Source organism: Hippocampus comes, unplaced genomic scaffold, assembly GCF_001891065.2.
Source record: "Hippocampus comes isolate QL1 unplaced genomic scaffold, H_comes_QL1_v1.1 scaffold113, whole genome shotgun sequence".
Taxonomy (NCBI): domain Eukaryota; kingdom Metazoa; phylum Chordata; class Actinopteri; order Syngnathiformes; family Syngnathidae; genus Hippocampus; species Hippocampus comes.
In genome coordinates this window covers 1360592-1385820 of record NW_017806160.1, presented here as the reverse complement: position 1 = coordinate 1385820, position 25229 = coordinate 1360592, and the positions used below count along the sequence as shown (strand labels likewise).

Genomic DNA, 25229 nt, shown 5'->3' with positions numbered 1-25229 from the left:
TCCCGTGGGGTCAGTAACCACTCAGCAAATCACTGGCTTTCTTTCCTGCCTGTTTGCCTGCTGGGGTGTGCCAGACACCGTTTTACCACGGACAACAGGCCCCAGTTCCTCTCGGCTGACTTCGCTGCCTTCACGGGGGTGAGAGGGATCAAGCACATCAGGACGGCCCTGTACCACCCGCGGGTTAGGCATAGTCTGTTACATGGCAGAATAAACCACATGACGATGCAGGTAAACAGGTAGTCTACCCTGTTTACCCAGATAGGTTGGCCACGTTCTGGCCTTAAAGTGGTGTCCTGTTAATATTGTTTGAATGTTTTTTGCACTTTAAAAAAAGGGGGGTGAATGTGGCATGTAACCATAGCCACAGGGTCAGGTTACGACGGCGTGACGTCACGGCCGTAAAGTGTTGATATAAAAAGGTGACTACTGGCAAGAAACGGCAGTGAGCACAGGCTCAGACTCCACGCGTTTATTTGAACACAACACTGACAGCAGTCGGTAGGAACGAGGGGCGGTATCTCTCCTTCTTGCAGCGCAGGTGTAACAGTCTCTGGCTGAAGGAGCTACCCAGTGCTGTCAGGGCGGGCTGGAGGGAGGGGGAGGGACTGGCCATCTTAGCTAGCATCCTCCTGTTGCCCACCTCCTCCAGAGTGTCCAGGGAGCAGCCCAGGACAGAACTGGCCCTCCTGACCAGTCGCTCCAGTCTCTTTCTGTCCGAGGCGGAGATGCTGCCTGACCAGCAGACAATGCCATAATGGATGGCCGAAGCCACCACCGAGTTATAGAAGGTCTTAAGGAGTGACCCCTGAACCCCAAAAGACCTGTTTCCTGAGTTGGAAGAGGCGGCTCTGTCCCTTCCTGATCAGGGCGTCTGTGTTGGTAGACCAGTCAAGTTTATTGTTGAGAAGAACACCCAGGCACTTGTAAGAGGACACCCTCTCTATACCTTGGATGTTCATCACCATTATTCTGCTCATATTTGGTCATGCTGTGTGGCTTTCCCATGCCCGCAGTGTAGCTTAGCATCCTTGAAGCAAATCATTACCTAGAATTAGAATACTCCCTACTGTAGGCCGCACAAACATTGGAATGCGCTAGGTGATACAAGCTGAGAATCGGTTTAGGAGAAACGAAAGTTATGATGTCACACCTTGTGTCTTGGTACCGCCCTTCTGATAATATAAAAAGGATGTGAATTTCTTCCTGCTTCACACTTGTGACACGCAGCCATTGTCTGTAATTCACTGATGCCCAGAATATTTTGTTATTAAAAGCTTTGAAGAAACTGTTCGTCGATTCCAGCTTCTATTTGAAGAACCAACATTCTCCTCGTCCGAAATTCAACGAACACGCGGGGGAAAGGAGGCCGCTTTCCCCCAACAGCGCGCAGCAGAGAGCAGCGGACGATCGACTCCTGAGGTGAGCGTCATTCGAGTGGCGTTGCTACACGTCACTGTGTTGTTGTTGTTACTGGCTCACTGTGATGACTCATGGAAAACGCAACAGAGTCCTCAACTCCTCGCAGATCTGCATGAAAATAAAACCAATGTGCCCTGCTCTCATTAGAGATATCATTGATCTCATAAGGTGTGATTCTGCAAAACATTTTATATCTACAAGCGTGGGAGGGGGGGATTGCCACAAAATAGCCTTGCACACAGTTGCATCCATATCCCGTTAGCATATTTTTCTGATGCAAGTGTCCTTACACGACAACCGAACGTAAAAAATGGTACTGTGTTTCCGCACAACGTACAGTACAACCGCATTCCATCTGAGTGTTTTGTCTTCACGGGAATGTGAAACTTCTGTGGCTCAAGGCCATTTGCTCTTATCTCGTCTGTTTCACTCCACTGTAGGAGGCAATCAAAGCTATAGCCAGTGTCTCCTCTTTGTATGATATGGGTTTCTGTTTAGTGGTTATCTCCAATCAACAAAAACAGAGGAACACAAACGGCATAGTTCAGCCCCAAGTCAAGATCTGTGTGTGTGTGTGTGTGTGTGTGTGTGTGTGTGTGTGTGTGTGTAAACCAGTAATATATTTCGGAATATTTATGAATTAAGGATTTGGTTCAGCAACGATTTGGTTCAGCAACAGGAGGATTTTTTTTAGCTCCACATTACAACTAAACGTAGAGACTGTCTTCCCAATTTTATACTGGTCCAACTTAAAAAAAACTGATGTGATAGTGAAGTGTCGGCCCTGAGTCAGGCCCACGCCTCCTCCCGGAGACAAGGGGCGCGTGGCGGCGTCTCGCCTTCTCCCGGGGATCCGCGGAGGGCCAAGGGCCGACACAGAAGTTCCTTCGTTGAGCCGCAGACAGGGGACGCACCAGAAGTTTCTCTGAGTTCGAGGCCGGAGTTGGTCAAAAACTAAGTACAAACTTAGTCAGGAGTCCAAGGTTCAGGCTGGTCACAAACGAGTTTTATTCAATCAAAACCCGGAGAGGTACAGATGTGCACATCGGAAAACTCTGAAATCTCCCGAGACTAAACCCAGGTTTTACAGCGTTATGACGGGCCAACCCCTCTCATTTCATTGGCGAGTCTCGACGATCATTTATCAATTCTAATAGTATCATAATGCGTTGTGGAATTCTGATTGGCTGTGACCTTCTTTGTCGGCTAGATTTTAATGGTATCTATAAGCAACTTCATGTCAAGGTTCTGATTTATAATGGTATCACAATAGCTTTATTTTTAAAATACAATAGAGGCCCCTACCGGGCCTTTGTGTGATTGCATGTAGGTTTTAGATATAACTATATCCCCGTAGGCATGGCAACTTGATGCATGCGAGTCTTTAGATTTAATTGTGTCTTCGTTGGCTTGGCAACCCGATGAAATCACTGAAGAACATGCAACAATCTTTACCGGTACGCATTTTGCTAATCCAATGGTGGGCATCCTTGCTAATCCGATGATGACCATCGCAGAATAGCTAGCAGGCATCATCAGTATGCATTTTGCTCTTTACCTATGCACTGTTTGACATGTATTCTGATGGCGACCATCGCGGAATAGCTAACAAGCATCATCAATATACATTTTGCTCCTTGCTTATGCATTTGTTTGACATGTTCATTTCTCTGCTTGACAACCATTTGCCTGTTTTCCTACTTACTACGATTAGGTAACGTATTTCCATGAAACTAACACAAAACAGATAAAACAGACACTACAATAGATGTAACAACCCAGGGTTATTTCATGTGCGCACTTTTCCGAAGAGATTATTGTTTACTACATCCAGCGAATGCATTTTAGGTAATTCGCTGTTTCCGCTGCTCCGTCAAGGGCAAGAGCACGTCTGTGGGTAATTGGCTGCTACTGGTAAAGGGGGCGGGAACTACGGGCTAGTGGGCGTGTTTCGCTGAAAGGCAATGCTTTTTCACCACCGGCCGCTAAAGAGTGAGAACGGTCTGTGCTCTCTCACCGAGACTACTTTCTTCGAACTTGTTTCATTTGCTCAGTAGTTAGACTGTGACGCCTGGTCCGTCTGACAAGTTTGGTAAAATTCCTGACTAATCGATCGGACGGTTGAGGACAGCGCGGGACTCGTCTGATCATGACCACCTGTCCCTGAGGACATCGTTGGAGGAACGAAAGAGGTATTCGTTGATTTTTTTTCTAGACCGTAAATTTATGATCCTATAGGGCTTTTCAGGGTTATATAGTGTAAGTAGGCGAACTTAGCCGCCGTTCATAGCGGAACAGGCGTTACACATAAAAGTTAAGACATTTGAAATAGGTTTCGGGACACATGACGCCATCTCTGACTAAAATTTTCTATTGAGTATTGTTGCTAAAGAGTTGCGTCTCTTTTTCATTCGCTGTCAATTGGTGGATATAACCAACCGAGCAACTGGGCATTCATTGTGCTTTCAGCTGTATTTACTGTAGTTGAATATTTCACTTTACAGTCAAGTATAATCATTCTGAAAAGCACGCTCCACTGCCTGTGCATCTTTGTTAGACAGAGGAGGAAAGGATGTGTTGAGTAAGGGAGCAGCAGCGGTCTCGTGAGGAGTCACCTTTCACTCTCGTTTATGTTACTCCATTTTATTTTCACTTTCCAAATGGATGGCATTCATTCATTTCCGAAAGAGCTGATGATTAGTGCCGTATTTAGAACGGGCAAATATTTTAAACGGTATTATTTGCCAACCGCTATGGATTAGTTTTCTTTTTCTTTCTTACTGTTTGTTTTCGCTGCTTGTTTAAATTCCGTGGTCTAAGTTTCGTTTCTTCTGAATTGGGGCGGGGTTATTTTTTGTGGGTGCGCGTGTTTTATTGCCTCGACTGCAGCGGGAGTGACTGCGGCTAACTCTCACGGTTTGACAGTGCAAGCACCGTCCTTCCGGGCTGCACAAGGAAATTAGCGGCAACTTGGCGGGGGTGTCTCCTTTTTCTTGGTTTGTTACTACTTCCGCATTGAGAGCGATAGTGAGCGAGAGAGAGGAACTTCCATCCATCCATTTTCCGATCCGCTTATCCTCACAACGTTCGCGGGGGCTGCTGGAGCCTATCCCAGCCGTCTTTGGGCAGTAGGCGAGGGACACCCTGAACCGGTTGCCAGCCAATCCCACACTCAGACCTCGGGAGAATTTAGAGTGTTGGAAAGAAACCGGAGTACCCGGAGAAAACTCATGCAGGAGAACATTCAAACTCTACACAGAGAGGCCGAAGCTGGAATTGAACCCGGTACCGCTGCACTGTGAGGTCGACGTGCTCACCACTGGACCATCAGGCCGCCCAAGAGAGAGAGGAACTTGTCGGCTCTGAAATGAACAACATGCCAGCAAAGAAGAAGTCAAGCTTTAAAGTTGGCCTCAGATTCTTTGCATTTCTGAAGGAAACCGATAGATCAGCAATTCGAGCTCGATCTGAACTGAAAGAAATTTACAACACCGAGTTCAAAGCCAGGCGAGTGTAACGGTCGTTGTGCCGATCACGACTCCACTTCAACTATTTTAAACTGGCATTTAACTGTCATGTCAGTGTTTTTTTTTTTTTTGGTCTGTGTCCTTTTCAGAAATCAAGGGATAACTCTACCAAACTTCAGTTCGGTGCTCTACGCCCTGAAAGTGTCGAATAAAATCAACGTGGGAAAAGATCAAATTCGCGTCAAGTTCGCGGTTTGTATGGAGATGCACAGCTATGCCTTCTTTACTGAGACTAAATGCCCATCGTTTTCATGTTTTCAAATTTCCCATTACACATACAATACAATACATCCTGATTTATGTAGCGTTTTCACAACAGCTGCAGCTGTAACAAAGCGCTTTCCAAAACAGTTAACATAAATTAAATAATAAACACAACATAAAAACACGGACAGTCGTGCGATGAACCACTTTTCGCTCATACGCTTTGTTGTTCGAAGCAGTTCTAGATGAAAGAGGAGAGAGCATCAAATTGTCCTTTCACCAGTGGATCAAAGACGTCATGCTCAAAATGTGCACACGTCGACTACAAGCTAAGTTTCAAAGCAAACAAGAAGCTGTAGCGTCCATTGCCGATAAAAAGAGATTGGTTCACTTCTCCTGTCCCATGTAGTTTTTTTTTTTTGGGACACAAAGTTGTAAATTTAGACCAGTGCAAAATGTCTTCCCCTTGAGCTTGACCAGCAATTTCGAAAGGTGTGTTGAGGAGCCATCATGTGATGCTGCACCTCTGCCAGTCCCAAAGATGCAACAGTTAAGTGAGCGAGTGATGCTGTGTGCAGGTCACGGAGCTTTCGGTGGACCAGTGGCACATCTCCAGGAGAGCCAAAGCAGAGATGGTCATCAGTGATGTGGAGGCTAAGCCATCTCCAAGTCAACCGCTGCTCTCTGCTATGGAAGAAATGAAAAATGATGCCAGACACTTCACGGAAATGCTCAAGCGCGACAGGTAAAAGGATCCAACAAGAAATGTACGATACAGTCAAGTTAGCCCCGAAATCTATGCATACTGCGTAAGAACTGAAGGTTGTCCATGCCTTAGGAAGCATGTTGCCTCTATTCATAGAATATATTTTGTTTATTTGACATGGACATCACAAAAACATGGGACAAACCTGATGCACTGCTTCAAGTATTTCGGTGCGAGCCTGAATTCTTAACACCTGTCCACAGGATACTAACTAGGATTGCTACAGTAACTTAGTGACCTAGTGACTATTAGTTACTTTCAGCAGATGCAGACAATCTTGCTTCACATAAAAATGACAACTGGTTTTGCCAATACTTCATTGCAAGTGCATTATTAACAGTAATGTTTCGCGGTAATGTTTTCATAAGGAATGAAATCAAGACAGCTTTTTTTACTAACTTGATTTTATTGACAAAACGAGTCTATTCAGATTACACGTAAAATACTGTGGCATCTGTGCTTGTTGAATTGAGCACTTTGCAGGTACAATATACTTGCTGCGAGCCATTGTGAGTATGATTGGCAACAGGTGGATACACAGGATGCTTGCTTGGACCGTTGGCTGTCTGTCAAGAGATTTTCGCTCAGACAGTTCAACAAAGGCTGGACGCAGGAACAGATCGACTTTCACTGCCAGCAGGAGGTGCAGTTCTCCATGAAGCCATTCGGTGTGCGCTTCCCACTGTCACCTGACCCCTGCAGCCTCTGCCGCCTTTTTATTGATTGTGTATGCAAATTACAAGTAATACATCAGAAAAACACTCCCATCTTCATTTACAAACCATTGGGTCGCCCCTCAGTGGACCCCCAAAGACAAAGCATTCCCTTGGTACCAGCACCAACATCCATAAACTAACAGAAATTTAGACATTTTAATGAGCGGTGTTTCCATGAACTGATACGTCTGTGACCTGGCTCGTGACCCTTTCTCATGATGGAGCGTACCGACAGAGTACTCCCTTCTGTCCAAAGTTAAATCTTCCTTTCCAAGTTGTCAGTTAACAGGCGCCAGTGTGTCTACTAATGAGGGTTAAATCTTTCTGAGATGTGGTCAGGTACCATGTGCTCGGGTCCCTTGACCTCAAATTGACCCCTGATTCTCTGTGCTTCCATTGTGTGCAAGATGTTCTGAACACAAGCATTTCGAGGTCAATCAAGCATGTAACAAAATGAAACTTTGAAACATGACAACATTGTATTTGTCTCCACTAACATTGTCCAATTCATGAGCATTTATTTGTAATTCCTGCCCGTATGCCGCTGGCATAGAAATAAAAATAAAATCTTAATTTCACAAGTAATGTAATAACAAGAGTAAAGCGATGAACATGTACTTTTACGATTAACCTCATTCATTCATTCATTCATTCTTTCATTTTCCGAACCACTTCATCCTCATTTTATCTCCATACCTGCATCATGATAAGTAACAGATGTAAAGCAGATTGTTCAGGAGCAGATTGTGAAAGGAGAAGCAGGATTTACAGCAAGACACTTGTGATAATTTTGATGTGCAAGAAATAACACTTCCTAAAGTCTTCAAATCAAAAATAAACAGGACAGACAAACGAGGACATTCGGACAGACACGACACTTTTACCCTTACTCATGTATGCTTAACTTGTCCCAGTTCTCTTAATTTTCTGTTCTGTGTCGACCACAGTAAGTATTGTCTGGCCTTGGTGTGTGCTTGTGCCCCAGTTGATGTCACGCTTTTTGACCGATATCAATTCAGGAGCTCATTTCTGGGGGGATATGTTGACTTAAGAAGTAAATTGAAGTTCTGAAATGGAGGACAATGTAATTCCTCACACTTTGATGCAGTGGAGCATGACCAGTCTTGTCCCCTTTTTTCTATTCTCGAAGGCCTTACCTCGTTTCCGATAAAAATGGCATTGTCATCAGGTCAGACCATGAGTTCACAGATGGCTCAATTTGCTTGGAGCTGGAAACGGATCAGGTATTTTTTCTTGTTTTCCTTTTATAATGAAATTGTGCCACTGTCTGTTGCAAAAGAAAGGACGTTTTTAAAAATGTTTTTGCTCTACTTCCTCTTTTCGGAACAGTATGTTGTGAATCTAAATGTGGAAAACACTGGAACTCAAATTGTGCATTTTACCTACTACACTGCATTGGGCAAGCTTAGCTGCTTCACTCTGAAGGATGAGCACAAGGTGACCCGAAAAAACCCACTTTCACTCAAACCAGGTATGAAATAATTTTTTTTTCTCATTTTCAAAACATTTACCAGCATTAACATAAGGGACACCTGGTCCAATGAGGAATTGTGTCAGTCCAAATCTGCCATCACAAGGTAATATTCACTTGGCACAGACAATTCTGTATTTCACAATATACTATGCTCATGATTACAATTTGAAGTCAGTGTGGCATGGAAGTGCACTCATTAGATGTTTCAATTGTTGGGCGGTTGAATCTGTCATCTGTAAGTCTCACTGGACAATGCAGGTGTCTCTAATGTTGACTGCATTTTTCCACTTTGATCCTTACTTTCCCCCTAACCCAGTCTGACTGTGTGTTGTCACCTTTCAGGCGAGAGCTATGCAGTCCAGGTTCAGTACCACTTTGAGTACGCTGGCAACTGTCAAGTGACGTTGGTCTTTGAATTCCAGCACAAATTGCACACAGCTTTCTTCTACATAATGCGTGATGTTCAGGTTTATTTTTTGAACGCGGTGGCAAAGGAGCTGAAACCTACTGCTCCTTATAAACGCTTCTGTCGCGTTACTCCAAGAGTTGAGCAGAACTGCAAAGTTGTGGATGGAGTGCCCCCTGATGGGTAAGTCCGAAACTCGGGTCAGGCCGTTTTCAGCAATTAACTTAAATCGGCAACTTCAATTTGCACTTAGTCTCTAACAGGAAATTGAAATTATGGTGAAAGCAGCCCATTGAACACAACATTTTGCATCCCACAATTCCATGTTGCACATGTGAGACTCAACTAACTGCAGGGTGGCTATGCCCTCTGCATGTATCGCACAGTCCTCCATCACGTGGTGTTCGTTTGTAAGATATTCGGACCACACCTTTACATGCAACTTTTAGCCCGATTATTCAGTGTAATCAAGCAATGCAAGGACTCCCTTATCAATCAGCCGCAAATGTAATTTTTCAAATTTAGATGAGTATGCATTGACCCCAATCTGCTTATCACACAAAAAAAAAATAATAATAATAACAATATGCTATACATTTGCTAGTTGATGAGCATAACCCTGGATCCAGTGGTACCCTGAGGGATGAGTTTCCTTACTTGGGAGTATTTGAGTTATGAGCTCTCGTTTGGCTGGTGGTGTTTTGCAGTACGGGTGCTGTATGGTGGCAGTGAGCAACTCGAAACAGCTTGGCAAGTAGGAAATTGTACCTCAAAAGAGAGGCGTCAAGCTGTTTTGATGCCACGCCAAGTTGAAGTGTACTGTCAATTGAAACACAAAATTGCTGAGGATATAAAACAACCACAGTTTTGCCTTAAGCAAAACAACACAAATGGTGGCGCATGACATGTAGACAGACAATGCAGCAATACCTACAGGGCATATTTTTGTTGCCCTCTGGGGAAAAATGGGGAGTTACTGCAGCTTCTTGAGCTTGGTTATCACTGTCTCCATGTACTGTGTGTCTGTACTCTACTGCCCCAGGTTTTGTTCAATTACTCACACCAGAAAAAGCCGTTCAAGTAAATTTATCTTGATGCAGTTTAATGCTTTGTTTTTGGTTTTGGAAAGCACAGTATTATAGAGCGCTCTGTTATTAAAAAAAAATTAAGCAGGGGAGCTGGATTATAATAATGGCATTTGAATTAATTTCAATGTGGAAATATGATTTGAGATATGAGATTTTTGAGTTACGTATGTGGTAGTGGAATGAATTAAAGTGTATTTCAAGGCATTATCTTATTTTTTTCTTAATTCCAAAATTTGGCCAAATGAACATTTTCCCCCAGTTTCCAAGGTTAACTTGTGATGGAAATTTAAAAACAAAGAAATCAGACCTTTTGCTATACGACTCTATGCATGCTTCTGATCTGGTCTCATTGTGATGCACTTTATTTTTCTCAGGTTGTCACGGATGGAGCTGAAAAGTGCAACACCGCTTCTTCTTTATCCGTTACCAAAATATTTGCCCAAGCACATCAGATCACTCAACATGAATCCTCCCATCGATGAAAGGTTTTTGACAGCTCAGTCATGACATACACCGGATATAACAAATGTACACTTCCCTGTTCGGATGCCACCTTCATGTGATATCAAAGAGACCAAGAAAAGAAAAAAACGTCAATTTTTTTTCCACCATTGTCACCCATGACCCGGAGAACTCAATTAAATCGTAGCTGTGTTGGTCACAAGGAAAAAAATGTTCTCTATGAAGAAAAACTGCATCCAAGCATGTTTTTGGTTCCACTAGCTGGATTAAAGCAATCTTATAAAAGTTGGCGTAACTTATTTGCCAAGACTCCATGACAGCTAGCGCCTGCAGCCGTACTTGGCTGCAAGAGGCAGAGCCGTGACGAAGCTGCGCTGAAAACCGTCTTGGTCCGGCCGTGTCTCCAATTCAACGTGGCATTTTGTTGGTCAGATTCTGATGAACGTGAGTCAGCCTCGCCTTTTTCCAGAGTCAATACTGCGGACAGGTCCGTCAATCCGTCACTGACGGCACCCCTTTTGCTCTCCGTCAGACGTCGCGCAAGTGCTGCAGCGCATAATAAATAATGAGCCACCGCATGTCTGCGATGCTGGTCAGGTTGCATACTTTCCGTTGAACTAAATAAATATCGCAGTCTGGATACTAAACGGGTGGATCGCCAGCCGGGTGAATCGCGGGACATCGCCGTCGGATGAGGAAGAAGCCGGCGGCGTTGACGCGCTTGCTTATGGCTTGCCTGTTTTTTTTTTTTTGTTTGTTTGTTTGTTTTTTTTTTAATTATTGGTTTTAAACCTACGACAGCTTTTTTTAGGGTCCCCTTATAGGGTCCCCTTTACATCCATCGTCAAGCTATCTGGCATCACTCAATGGCAACTGGCGGGTGCAAGGGATGGCCCAGTCAATGACTTGACGTCATATCCGTTCCCAACATGGTGCAGTACATTAAAATGAACCAGGGGGATTTCTCCCTCAGTACTGAGAAATGGGCCGCTGGATGTATACAAAAAAAAAAAAAGATTTAATACAAAAGAAAGTTAAGCTGTTTTGTAGTGTTGTTGGCCTAAACATGCAGATATTAACTAATTAGTAGAACAAAAAAAAATCAATGGCGTTTTTGACAGTATGAGGGGGTCCAGCAGAAGACTGGTTGTCCGAACATTACGTCACAGCCTTCGTGCATGGGCACGCAAACCGCTCGTCAGCCTTTACATCCGCTGCTGCAAACAAACTCAAGCTGGCCAAAAACAGACTCGCGGACCTCCACTGTCTTTTACGACCTGAGACAATCTCCCCCCCTGCACAAAGGAATGTTCATTGATCAGTCAGACCTGAAACTATCAACAGATCCTCCTCTTGCATTTAAAGCTCTCCATGCTGTACATGAATTGCATTGAACATGATGAAAATCAAGTGGAAACAACAACAAAAATGACAGCCACACCGTTTTTCTTGGGTGTGCTTACGTGCAGAAGCCGGAAGGCTAACACAGACCGCAATTTGGCTAAGACCACAACTGTTGTGGAAGAAAAAAAAAAGCATCTTCAAAGCAGGAAGACCGCTGAACTTTATTTTGCTTCACCAGCAGTACATTAAATGGTGGCAGTTTTGTGCTGATTGGATATTTCTCAACACAGCCAAGAGGGCGTGGGCACAATCACGTTAGCTCACTTCATTTTATCCGTCTTGAAAATGCATTAAAACAAAAATAGAGATAGATATCGCTCAAATGAATGGTAAAGATCATTTTGAACGGATACAGCTTTTTTTCCTCACAAAAACTGGCATTTGAAACAGGGTTGTGTACACTTGATTGCATCCAAGCTGAGGTTCCATACTAACATTGTCCTTTTTCATGTTTTGAAGTGCTGTGCTGGGCAGTTGTTTGAGCTTTCGGAACTATTCTCGGAAGCTTCACGAGTTGTTGTATTTGGAGGAATTTCAGATGCAAGTGGACATCACACGATACTTCATACCCAACAGTGACAGACAATTTGTCCACATGCAAAGGGATCCGAGCAACAAGAAGCTACTCATTCTCCAGGTTGACTTCCTTCCTCACGTTGGTCTTAGGCTACTTTCACAGATTAGTCAGTCACCTTTCTGTTTGTGAGGCAGTAAAACAAATAATACACACTGTTCAGACTTCATATTTCAAGCTTAACACTAACAATCTCCTTCCAGGTTATTATAAATTATCTCATTTGTGAAAAACACAAAATGGTTGTCTCACCATGTTGTCAATCAACTTCTGGCATTTTTTTCAGTCAAACTTGAGTTCTTTGACTGTTAAGCATTCAAGTATTCTGCTGTCATTGCTTGTGTTCAAGCAGCCACACCAGCCGAAAGCGCTGACACACAAGCTGGCTGTCAAGTTGGAATTTGGTTCATTAAAAAAATACTTTTTCACCTCAGCACACTTTGGCCTTTAGAGTATGTGATGCACATGCACTCACAGCAGACCACAAGGCGCTCTATAGTGGCCAGGCCAGCTGGCCATGTGGAGAATAAATTAATTTCCAAAGGTGTAATCAGCAAAGATAGCCTGTTAGGAGTAAAAGCAAAATCTGTCAAGCCAATTGAAATGGTAAGAACAGTTTGAACAAAATTTCTCCACTATTTTATAGTTCTTGTTTTGATTGTAAAGTGTCCTTGAGTGTTTTGAAAGGCGCTTATAAATGAAATGTATTATTATTATTACTAGATAGTGGTCAGTCTTTGCACCTGCTTCCAGCAGTTATGTTCCCACACCTAGAATGGATTGAGAAACAAAGCTCTGAATTCACTGTGTGCCGTTTGACTTTGTAGGTACCAGGTCTGTCTGAGAACCGGCCGTCTGTGCTACGCGGTGATCGGCTGCTGGTTTACCTTCAAGGAGAACCAGATCGGCCAAAATACTGCGGTTATGTCCACAAAGTAGAGCGCGACTCTGTCAAATTGGGCTTCAGTTCAAAGTAAAAGACATGTTTTACGTCTCTGGCTGGAAGCCAGCTCAGTATCAAGAATATAATTTTTCGATGTGCCCGCAGGTTGTTGGACCTTTTTCTTGACGGCATGAAGTTCAACGTGGAGTTCACCTTCAACCGGCTGATACTGCGTCTGCAGCACCGAGCGGTGGACTTTGCAACAAAGTTTCAACTGGAAAAGCTGTTGTTCCCGCCAGCCAGCCTCTCCTCAAAGCAAGGAGCTCAGGTCCCCAAACTCAGGTGAGGCGCGCAAGGCTTCGACGATTTCCACTTTGTCCGCACGCAGTGAAGCAAAATCTGACCGAGGCAAAGCTTTCAGGAATAGTTGTGACTTGGGTAGCGACAGAGAGGAGCATACCTCTCCGTGGTTTCTCTCTCGCATCACATTCAGTCCTCAGACAGCTCAGTAGAAAGGGAAAAGTCCCTCTCAGATCAAGATGGCGAGAAAAGGCAACTCGGAAAAGTGACAGCTTGCATTTGCTGCAGCAGTGATTGTCTTCCATATGCGAGTCACCCTGCGCTTCATCTTCGTTGTTGTTTGGTAGTACATCTGTTAAGTACATGTCATTTTTAAGTACAACACATTTACTGTTTAAAATCTGCATTTCCAAAATGTATGTTGCTGCCATTTTCTTTTCCAACTAATTGCAATACATTTTAATTCAATCATATGAGCACTGCACCATGTATTTTTTTTTATATTTGGGTGTGGTGGTGTCTTTAAAACGCACATTATGTTATAGTGTCTTACAGTAATATTTACCGTGCACGGTTTAGGGTTCCGAGCCACCGATATCTTCTAAAACAAGAGGTGTCATGCTTCTGCATACCCTGACAGAAGGAAATAAGGCCACACGCCTCACTTCTGAGTTATGGCCGGGTGATGTTGGGACTGTTAGTTGCTGCCTCGCTTCGTCATACACTGCAGTGCTCACTTGTGCACTTATGCTATTGACTTATTTTTCCACACTGCACTTTTTCACCTTGCAGTACTTGTGACAGTGCACTTTATGAATCTTTACCCAAGAGTTTGTGGACTTTGAAAAGAGGCCTTTATGATTCAAAAGTTGATTTGATTTGATTTGACTTTTTATTTGGTCTCCCATAGGAGAAACTTGTCTCGGAGGACATGCCCTCCTTGCTGCTACATGCATTGAACAGTACATACACATACACTACACCACATACATTGGACAATACAAACAGTACTGGACAATATATACTCTACACACAATGGACGGTACATCACAGTCTTATGCACACCCCACACTGCCCTCATGTCCTCCTGCTTGTCTGTCTGCCTTCCTCTAGTTGTTTGTTAATTAGGCTGATAGCCTGCAGTATGAGTTTTTGTACCGGTTTAATTTGCAGAGAAGGGTCCTGTACCTCCTTCCTGAGTGTAGGAGCTCAAATTGGGAGTGCAGCACGTGAGAAGTATTGTCTCGAATGTTGTTGGCCTGTTGAATAATGCGCACGCACACACACACACACACACACACACACACACACACACACACACACACACACACACACACACACACACACACACATATACATATATATATATATGTGTGTGTGTGTGTGTGTATGTATGTATATATGTATGTATATATAAGTTTGAATACCGGTATATATAAGTTTGAATAAATGAATGGTTTAACATAATTGTCATCTTATCGGAACTCTTAAAGTATGTTTCCCATCGAAAAATAAATAGAGTTAATCCATTGAATTTACAGAATACATGCACGTCATGGCGCCTGGTCCGGATATTACCACCTCTGCCTCAATTTGAGCCAAGAAAAACCCTAAAGTTTAGCTGAACATTTGTAGGTCATCACTGATATTTTGTCCTGTGTGTGTGTGTGCGCACACTAGTTTCTATGACAGACAGCTGGAAAAGAACCCCGAGCAGAGCAAAGCCGTGCGCCACATTGTAGCCGGCACTTCCAAACCTGCTCCATACTTGGTTTTCGGGCCACCCGGCACAGGTAAACCACATGCTGCCACTCAAATCAAAGCAGGGTCCACACTCGGCCGGTTCTTTGTCATTTCAGGCAAAACCGTCACGTTGGTGGAGGCCATCAAACAGGTTGACAAGCTCCAGAAAGAGTGCCACATTCTTGCCTGCGGTCCCTCCAATAGTGCTGCGGATCTCCTCTGCACGAGGATTCTCCAGGGCCATGGCAATAAGAGCAAGGTGTACCGCATGTATGCCAGCAGCCGTGACCCGCAGTGTGTCCCTGAAGACCTCAAGGTTAGTAGTGGAGGGCACATTCCCTTTCCGGGTCCTGGTGCGTAACTGGGGTAACTGTGTACATTTGCTCGAATTCAATATTACTCAACAGTCGGCTGGGGATCGATTTCATAGTATTCCACGTAACTCCTGGCATAAATGGGCGTACTTAAGGCTTAAGTTATTTTGATTGAGCTAACGTCAATTCATGAGCTTGATGTGTGTATAATCAAATATGAAAATTAGATTTAAGGCACATGTCGGAATGATAACATAAGTAGGCTATAGAGTTGGATGATGGGATGATTGGGTGTGAATAATTTCTCTGACAACACATTTGGTGTCTCTGAGCTGCGGTGATGGAATCGGAGGGTAAAATCATTCACACTGTCAGCTTTATTGATGAAATAATTTTTACACCATAACCGCACGAGGGATAGGAGTCACCTCTAGTGTAGTTTGTTAAAACATTGTTGCTTTTATTTCGTCTCTTTATTTTGCTTTAAAGTGTCACATTTGTTTCATACTTTGCAGCGTTCCTCATCCATTGCTCATATTTAGGGCATCTGTATGTTCATTGCACTTCAGCAGGTTGGTTCACAGAAATAAAGCCACAACAATTGCCAAAGAAAATATTTTAGTTCTTGGCTTAATTTGGAGTAATGAACATGGATTACTACTTTTTCTGTGTGTGATGCATAATCCTCAGTAGCTCAGAAAGTCTTTGTTGGGTTGGTGGAAACCTTGTATGTCTTTTTAACTAAAACCAGACTAAAAGCTTTTTGAGTATTTCTTCACTAAAACCTTTTACAGTTTTAATTGACTAAAACTATCACGAATAGGAATGACTAAAATGTGACTAAAACTAACCAGCATTTTTGTCCAAAAGACTAAGATAAAATTTAAAATAGCTGCCAAAAACAACACTGCATTTAAGGGATGTTTAAGGCAAAAAAAAAAATGAAAATATGACTTTATGTAATGTTCTATTGTGGCAGTTCTCCCCATCTTGCAGGAATGGTTCACAGCAATCTTTTTTTTTTTTTTAGGCCGGGATAGATGCAGGACGCATGTTCGCTCGGGCCGACGCGGGCAAGCCAAAGCCATTTGTTTCCGCACAAAAGAAATGAGACTGGAGAGCCCGCCTTTAACTGCGGCTTGTTCTCAGTTCAAAACGAACCGTGCAATCACTTCTGTTTCTTTGGAGTGATCAATTCTTCGCAAGGTTACTCTTCAGCAGCAGAAGTCCATTCTCATAACTTTCAAAATGACGTGCGGAAGAGGCAATAGCGACATTTAAAAAAAAAAAAAAGCAGTTTCTCTAAATTGCAGATTTTCACCGATTGCGGGTGGCTGTGTAATGTAACGTCTTGTATCACAATGGGAGACGGGGACGGTGGAAAGCCTGCCCCATACTGCATTAAGATAAGATAAGAAAACCTTTTTTTGTCTCACAATGGAGAAATTCCCAATTTACAGCAGCAAAATTATGAAAGGGAGAAAGTAGACAACAAAAAGTATATCAATATATATAAAATATGAATATAAGCATATTAAAAATGGGTGAGTGGGGTTGAGTCCAGGTTTTCAGGTCTGTCTATTCAATAGCCTGACAGCGGTCGGCAGAACGAGCGGCAGTACCTCTCGTTCTTGCAGCGCGGGTGTATCAGTCTCTGGCTGAAGGAGCTGCCCAGTGCTCTCAGGGTGGGCTGGAGGGGGTGGTAGGGTCTGTTTATCATAGCTGTTAGCTTAGCTAGCATCCTCCTGTTGCCCACCTCCTCCAGAGTGTCCAGGGAGCAGCCCAGGACAGAGCCATTGTGTGCCGGTTTGCGTGTTTGCTGTGGATTTAAAAAAAATGTGCATGACAAGAAATATGATTCTTATTCTATTCTTAATGGCCTCTAGCGGACTTAAGAATGTAGTCTCACGCATGTGCTGTGATGTGCTTTGCATGTCTGACCTCGGTGAACTGGTCAAATCTGCTTGTCTCATTGAGGCTTGTGTGCATGTGACTTCACAGGCATGCTCGAACCTGGTTGGAGACGATTACGTCTTTCCTTCCAGAGAGAAACTGATGGAATATCGAATCATTGTCACCACTCTGTTCACTGCTGGAAGGTAGCGTCAAGTCCCCACCCATTTGTTGATGTGCGTTATGCTAATATGTCGTATGTGCCTTCTGTTGACATAACCCTGCCCTGGACACTTCGCTGGGTACATTGGCGGCGGTGCCATGACGCTGAGTACAAAGATCGCTAAGCCTCTGCACTTTATATGGTCTTTGTAATATGATAATACAAAATATGCAAAATCAGCGCACAGTGATCTGATGCATTCGTGTCGATCGTAGTTGTGCCTCTGGAAAGAGAGACAGTTTTTTTTTTTTATACTTAAAGACTGTCTCTCACATTCTTTCGTGAAAATAGACAAAAGATAAAGAATCACAGCAATTAAGTGCCTTTGAATTTTTTATTTATTTATTTATTTATTTTAACCATCATGTCATTTCTTGTTTTCTCATTGTGGTTGACAGGGGTGAGCCTCCCATGCTCCATTACAGCTATGTTTGAAATACTACCTATTGAAATGACAAGGAACAGAAAACGTATTTTTCAATGAATGCCTTTCTGAGAAGACTGAATCCAAATCGACATGACTTGAGGCAACTTTGGTCTGATACAAAGCTTTTTGCGTCTTTGCTTTCTATTTAGCTGAATGAATAATGCAAGTCACCACAACATAGCTTCTTGACAGGCCAATTACTGCGCTCGCCACACAAGAGGAGTTAAACTGACGGAATTGAGAAAAAGGCCATGTTTAATGCGGTTCTCGTCTCGATGGCATCCGTTTGTGCGGGTGAAGGCAGCCAGATGTAGTGTTCTGTATCTTCTGGTCTCTGCAGGTTGGTCACAGGAAACCTTCCCCTGGGCCATTTTACTCACATATTTGTGGATGAGGCCGGGCATGCTACGGAGACTGAATGTTTAATTCCAATCGCTGGTAATAAATACATATATAAATAAATAAAATGCTATTGAACATGGAGGCTTGAACTTCTTTGATGCGTTTTGGTTGATGTGTGCTTACATTCAGGGCTACTGGACCCAGAGTCTGGCCAGCTGGTTCTGGCCGGAGATCACAAGCAGCTGGGACCCATTGTGGCATCGAGTCTTGCTCTTAAATATGGAATGGGTAAGTAGAGTCCTCATACTCGTCCCTGCAAAGCAGTCCATGCAAGCTGACTGTGTCACTGCTGCGTGTAGGCATTTCCCTCTTGGAGCGAATGATGACCGTTTTCTCAGTGAACCAGAAAGGAGACGGCTTTAATGACCTCTTTGTCACCAAACTGCTGCGCAATTACAGGTGTTGTTTCGATAAATGTCGGGCGCCATTTTGCTTTTCCTCGCCGCGTCCTCCAGTCAGCTGAAATGATTTTGTTATCCTTCCAAGGTCCCATCCGTCCATTCTGAAGGTTCCCAATGAGCTCTTCTACGGCGGAGAGCTCCAGGCCTGCGCTGACCAAATAAAGCGCAACTTCTTCTGCACATGGGAACACCTTGAAAAACCGGTGACGGTTCCCATTTATTTACCGCGTTTACTTTAGTATGCCGTTGCCGAGAACACGCACAATGTTCCAGATGTCTCAGATCTTGATGAGTGACTTGAAACGTAAAATCTTTGTTGACAAAGTGTTATTCTTTGGGAACACTGCAGGAAACCCAAGTCATTAAATACCCATAGAAGACAGGACTCAGAATCATACTGAAAAAAGATTAGAATATTATGACGTTCCACATTTTGCATTTACATGTTGTTCTCCCAACGGTGTCTCTTCTGCACGGCGCCACGCCAAGGGAGCTACATAGCTAGCATGACTTATTCATGACAGTATTGCCAAACATTGAATACGAGTTTGATGTTGCCTCTTGCGGAACGTAACAGCCATGTCGGCATCGGCCGTTGCAGCTGTTCATACGCAGCCGTCTGCGCCTTTTTTGTCCTGTGACATCAAGTAGAGCGCTTTCATTTCCTTCTCTTAAACTTCTTTTGCTTAACTGGAGGTAAATAACTGGCCAATAAACGTCAGCAGTCTCCTTTGTGAGATGCTCTGTGTTTTGTCAGGTTGTTGTTTGAGGTGCTGTCAAAACAGCAAGTGTGTCTGATTTGCGGTAGGACTTCCCACTGATCTTCCACGGCGTGTCGGGCATCGACGAGCGCGAGGCCACCAGCCCGTCCTTCTTCAATCGAGCCGAGGTGCAGGTTCTGATGGACTACGTGAAGAAACTGCTGGAGACGGCTGGCAAAAAGGGCCTGGCCACCATTTCACCAAAAGACATTGGCATCATCGCCCCCTACAGGAAACAAGTAGGAATTACTCTTGTTCCATGTAGGCAAATACAGTACACATTTATTTTTTTGCAATCTAACGTCTATTTGCTTGTCATGCTCAGACCAAAGCAAGAAAATGATTGCTTGGACACCATCCAGAGGAATTTCAGTCTTGGTTTTTGGGTTCAATCAAATTCAGTGGTCGTGTTTTTAAGTGGGTTTTTGCTGTTGTTTGTTTTCCTTTGCATTTGAGATAACCTGCTTATGTTGCTGGTGGTTGAATGTACCAAGTAGAGCGTCAAAAGTGAAAGTGTGACGATCACATTTTATTGTTGTGTGCAACTGGCTTCGCCACATTTATGTGAAGTGAGCATGCCAGTACATGATTTTGCCTTTTTTTACTGGTACACGCGTTGGTGGTTTGTTTGCCGTGAATTTGACTATTGGAGTGCATACACTCATTTCTGAACCAAAAAATATTTGGCAATTAAACCCTCAAACACACATGCAATATTTTTTTTCACTTCACCAATGGTTTGTGTATTGCAATGTGGTATCCTTGGGTGAACGTCTATGTGACGTGACAAAAGTGCTCTTGTGTGTATCTGATATCACGCAACTGACTTGACTTGATCTCAAAAGCCGGACCTTTTACAAGTTGCCTGTGTTAAATGGGAAGTGGGGTTCAGTTTTCAATGTGGATGTTTTCTTTCGCAGGTGCAGAAAATCCGTCAGGCCCTTCTGAAGGTTGCGAAAGAATTCAAATTTAAGGACATGAGTGGCCTGAAGGTAATTAGGCAGTAGAGCACACTTCAAACCTGCTGCAGAGTGAATCCGTCGACATAAAAAGAAACAAAAGCAACCCATTCGATGTTTGCAATTGGAAAAGTACGCTGGAAGGGATGTGAGTTGTGAATTGTTTGTTTCAGGTTGGTTCAGTGGAGGAGTTCCAAGGTCAGGAGAGGAGAGTCATCTTGGTGTCGACAGTCCGCAGCAGCCGCAACTACATAGACTTTGACAAACGCTTCAACCTGGGCTTTGTTGCCAACAAGAAGGTACACCTAACCTTTGGCGTACACTCGTACACGACATACACTCAAGTCTCCGGGTATTTTGGACAATCGTACAATTTGAGTTTGGGGGGGAAGCCTTTCATTAGCTCAAGCGTGACTGCGCCATTTTGTGTCCCAATGCTAAGCACCTGCAGGCCACTGGTGACCATTCATCATACAAATGAGAATTGTCGTGCCAACGCATCCAATGTGCAAAGTTTCACCAAATACACTGGTGCTTTACAAGTGACCCAACTTACGGGTTTCGCCACAAACGAGCCAGTGTTTCGCTTTCACATGCGAACATGTGAGACGCGCACTATAATGGGAGTGAACTCAACTCACGTTTGGCAGACACATCAACATTTCTTGGAAGAAGAAAAAAAAGAAGCTTCAAGTTTATTGCTATGGCCATGTGAAGTCTCCTGTTCAGCGAAACAAAACAAAAGAAATTACACTTTGTGCATTTTCAAACCAGGGAAAGTCACTTTAGCTTAATGCCAACAAACAATGCAAGTCTCCATAGGCAGGCTAATGAACAGCATCGGTGATTTGATTACAAACTATTTTTTTACATTGTATTTATCATTACTGAATTTTTTTTTGTTTGTTTCATTTCATAGGGTGCCATTATTCAAAAAGTGTGTCATTTTTGGGGGGGAAGGCTGAAATGGCATTTAGTGTTGCTATTTGTTTTAGTGGGGAAAGATTATTTAAGAGATCACCAGCGTGGTCACACAAGAAATGAAACTGTACTGCTGTCCAACAAGTGCACCAAAAGTAACTAACACCGATGTTCTTTGTCAGCGGTTCAATGTGGCAATGACTCGAGCGCAAGCCTTGTTGATTGTGGTGGGAAACCCAGTGGTGCTCAGCACTGACGACACGTGGAAGTAGTATGTGCCCCGTTCAGTTTTTGCCAATTTCTACACATGCACATTATTGAAGACTAAAGCTATCGTCTCCTCTTGCGCTTGTTGCCGCCGTGTGCAGCTTCATCAAGTACTGTCAAGATTCCAAGGCCGACTGTGGGTTCAAGCCTGTGGAGGAGGAAGAAGCTGTGGCTGAAAGATATTCACATCTCTTCCGTAAAATGCACTCTCAGGGTGAGGCATCACTCACTCACTTTGGAAATGTTTTCAACAGACATAAAACCATTTTGCTCTCCCTTCAGTGGAGGACGATGCAGACGAAGCACACTATCAACCAGAGGAGTGACCTGTAAGCAGATGAAAAAAGGCGTACAGAATGTTTGGACATCTGCGCTAGGGACCAAAAACTAAACTGAAGAAATGAAAACATTTTAGAAATCACCACCCAAATGAGTGCAGATGACTACACATGCTACTTTCAAAAGAATCTTTATTACTAACAAAATAAACCATTTGAAGTGTTTGCGAGGAATCATCACAATCTGTCACTTGAAGGTGTTTTTTTATTTTTTTAATGACAGGCACATTTTATACTGATCTTCACTATCATGATCTCAGAATTATGATGTTGGAATGTGTCAAGTGGTGCGCCATGTCAGGTGACGTGACGGAAGAAATAATGAAGTAAGATATGGGCTAAGCCCTAGGAAGTAAAAGCTTTAGAGGGCAATTCCTGATTTGGACACTAAATGTCGACAGAGCAAATTGAATACTGAGAGCTCGCCAGCTCAAGCAATGCCTTAAAAAGCATACACATACCAAAGCCAATGCCTTTTCGATGCCTTACAAAGATTACGATGATGACAATAAAACACATAATGCTCAGGATAAACCCCACAGTTGAATTATACAGTATTACAGAATAATTAGTGTTAACTGTTGTTTTTATTGCGTGATTATTGCTGTCATTTCCTTTTCAATGTTTTAACGAAACAACATGGAAGAATAATCAGTTTGAATACCTTTTGTGTTACAGTAAACAACGCTTTGAAACTGCTTTGTGCATTCATGTAACCTGTATACATTGTTACTCTCAGATAATGTCGCACATGATGTAGAAGAAGCAAACAAGACTCAACCTGTTGACTACAAGAGAGAGAATGGAGCAATATGATTGTATATACATGTTATTCAATATATTACGCTGCTTAGATATGTAATATTAAGCATTATATTTGTTTTGGATTGAGTTGGTGAGCTGAAAGGGACTTTTTTTACATAAGATCAGTCGACGCCCAAGCGAAGGTTAGGTAATGGAATTTTACCAAGCCAAGATGGCGTAGTGGGATTGTACCAGACCCAAGGGACCTCACCTTCGAGCAGGGGTAGGGAACTCCGGTTCCTCAAGAGCCATATCCTGCCTGTTTTAGGTCCCTCCCTACTCCAACACACCTGATTCAAACGATCAGCTCATCAGCAAGCTCTGTCGAGGCCTGAACAATTGAATCAGGTGTGTTGGAGTAGGGAGGGACCTAAAACAGGCAGGATATGGCTCTCGAGGAACGGGAGTTCCCTACCCATGCCTTAGAGCAGGGGTGTCCAAAGTCGGTCCTCAGGGGCCGACGTCCTGCCTGTTTTGCAGCTCTCTCGGGAGCAACACACCTGATTCAAATAATCAGGGTTGTTCTAATGCTGCTTCAGAGCTGGCTGATGAGCCATCGTCTGAATCAGGTGTGTTGCAGCCGAGAGAGCTTGAAAACCCGCAGGACGGCGGCCCCTGAGGACTGACTTTGGACTCCTCTGCCTTCGAGCATGCTCAGTAAACTGTAAAAAAGCTTCTAGAACAGGGGTAGGGAATTCCAGTTTCTGGAGCGCCATATCCTGCCTGTTTTAGATCCACCCTACTCCAACACACCTTATTCAAATCATCAGCAAGCCCTGTCGAGGCCTGAAACAATCATAAACAGTTGAATCAGATGTGTTGGAGTAGGGAGGGATCTAAAAGAGGCAGGATATGGCTCTCGAGGAACCGGAGTTCCCTACCCTTGTTCTAATCTCGAAGGATGAAGGCTATAAAAAGCACAGCCTGAAGAACCTCCCAGCTTTTTCTCTCGCGGTTCTCAAGAGGACATGTCGACGGAGGAATTAATTTAGCATTTTTTCACGCTTTGGATTCATGCATTTTTCTTGCTTCGGATTATTATCTTTGGTTAGATGGATTATTCCTCATCCATTTGGATTTTTTTGAAACTTGTTTCAATAAGGAAACTAAAGGGATATACTGTTATCGCGCGTATAAAGAAAGAACCAGTCGAATGTCCTAAATTTCCTATTAAATTACCATTAATCAGGTTTCGGGCATTTTAAGAACTGATCACCCTTGAAAGCTCACTTAAAAAGACTATCATTTAATCCCATTTAATCCCTTTTTACCATTTTCTATGCTTTCAATTATTTCAGTGATTACAATCGGTGTTAAGATCATATGACTGTTTTCTTTAATGCAATGATTCTGGGAATTTCATGATCATTGAATGCATTCTCCATCTAGCTGAATCGACAGTTGGTTGATTAATATTACCTGAACTATTGCTATTTTAATAAATCTGCCAAAGGAAGGGCACATCTTATTTTTGGGGGCAATCAGCTAACCCTTTATTTGACATACTGTATGTCAAATTGGCCCTAAATGACCCGAAGTGATCACGTGATCATCATCGGAACTGATTGGAAACGGCGGGAAAAGCAGAGCGGGAACCAGGAAGGCATGTAGCCCGACAGCGGGGTTTGAGGGGAAGGGCTCCAGGCGCATTTTCCGACAAAACTATTAATTGGAAGGGTGGGGAAAATGACATACACAAATGAAATCAACATGACAGGTTAATTTTTAAGGATTTTTATTGATTTTAGAAGCGTTCCCTGAAAATTAAGGACAATTAAGAACACCATTTTACGATTTTTATGAACTTTAAGGACCTGTGGGAACCCTGTGTAAAAATGGAGTTGTCGTATTATCAATTCTTAATTCAGTGTGGTTACTCATTGAGGATGGATAAACGATTGGATTGGCTCCATAAACCTAAAGGCAGTTAGTAAACGTAGGCGAATTCATCTCGACACCGGTTTAAAGAACGTCTCCTTGCGCTACTGCGTTGGTGCGGACAAGGGTGATAGGGGAGCCTCGACCCATTGAACAGAGACTCGGTCAGGACTTTTCCCGATGGTCCTGCGGATAAGCGGAATCTGATAAATGTTTCTCACGTCAAATAAAGATGTTTTTACTCATGCTGAGGTTTGTCATGAAATAAATTGAGGTAAAAAAAACAAACAAAACAAAAAAAAACGCGGAATTCGTGAGTGGACTGTTAACTGGGTGAAATTAAGAGTTGTGTGCTGTATATGTCACAGGTGTCAAACTCAAAGACCAGGGGGCCACATCTGGTCCATGAAATCAAATCATGTCCACTTCCATGGCTCTTGGCTAAAAACTCATGAGTAGTAATGTTAAGCTTTTGCAAGATTTGTTTGTTACCTTTTTTTTTTACAGTAAGTTAAACAATTCAACAACTATTCTTCACTTCTGATTTCAAAACCAGTAAGCGATCACTTTGTGTATAGGCAACATATGAGACGAAACATTGTACTTGGTTTCATCATCATAACGGCTCAATGAGCCGGACCACCACAAAAA

General features: G+C 43.2%; 1 protein-coding gene across 3 annotated transcripts; it reads left to right on the top strand.

Moving 5' to 3' along the window:
- Nucleotides 1-3202: 3202 nt before the first annotated feature.
- Nucleotides 3203-22464, top strand: LOC109531366 (putative helicase mov-10-B.1). 3 transcript variants are annotated; one of them, XM_019895634.1, is made up of 24 exons: nucleotides 3207-3614; nucleotides 4682-4929; nucleotides 5039-5141; nucleotides 5732-5898; nucleotides 7786-7879; nucleotides 7986-8127; nucleotides 8473-8719; nucleotides 9999-10109; nucleotides 11950-12127; nucleotides 12892-13037; nucleotides 13113-13289; nucleotides 14928-15040; nucleotides 15107-15306; nucleotides 17306-17403; nucleotides 18188-18285; nucleotides 18379-18477; nucleotides 18549-18648; nucleotides 18736-18853; nucleotides 19459-19650; nucleotides 20332-20403; nucleotides 20544-20669; nucleotides 21474-21562; nucleotides 21660-21772; nucleotides 21841-22464. In XM_019895634.1, the coding sequence occupies exons 2-24, from the start codon at nucleotides 4790-4792 to the stop codon at nucleotides 21882-21884; spliced, it is 2967 nt and encodes a 988-aa protein (XP_019751193.1). In that variant the 5' UTR covers nucleotides 3207-3614; nucleotides 4682-4789; the 3' UTR covers nucleotides 21885-22464. The 3 variants fall into 3 exon arrangements, with proteins under 3 accessions (XP_019751195.1, XP_019751193.1, XP_019751194.1); XM_019895635.1 differs by lacking the exons at nucleotides 4682-4929; nucleotides 5039-5141 and having other exon boundaries at nucleotides 3209-3614; XM_019895636.1 differs by lacking the exons at nucleotides 20332-20403; nucleotides 20544-20669; nucleotides 21474-21562; nucleotides 21660-21772; nucleotides 21841-22464 and adding an exon at nucleotides 19978-20305 and having other exon boundaries at nucleotides 3203-3614; nucleotides 19459-19732.
- Nucleotides 22465-25229: the final 2765 nt, after the last annotated feature.

What these genes read in the sequence shown, in the direction of transcription:
- LOC109531366 (XM_019895634.1), top strand. Translation starts at nt 4,790, where the DNA reads ATGAACAACATGCCAGCAAAGAAGAAGTCAAGCTTTAAAGTTGGCCTC. An exon ending in TGGAGCTGGAAACGGATCAG is followed by an intron (nt 7,880 to 7,985) that starts GTATTTTTTCTT and finishes TTTTCGGAACAG; the next exon opens with TATGTTGTGAATCTAAATGT. An exon ending in AAATTGGGCTTCAGTTCAAA is followed by an intron (nt 13,038 to 13,112) that starts GTAAAAGACATG and finishes ATGTGCCCGCAG; the next exon opens with GTTGTTGGACCTTTTTCTTG.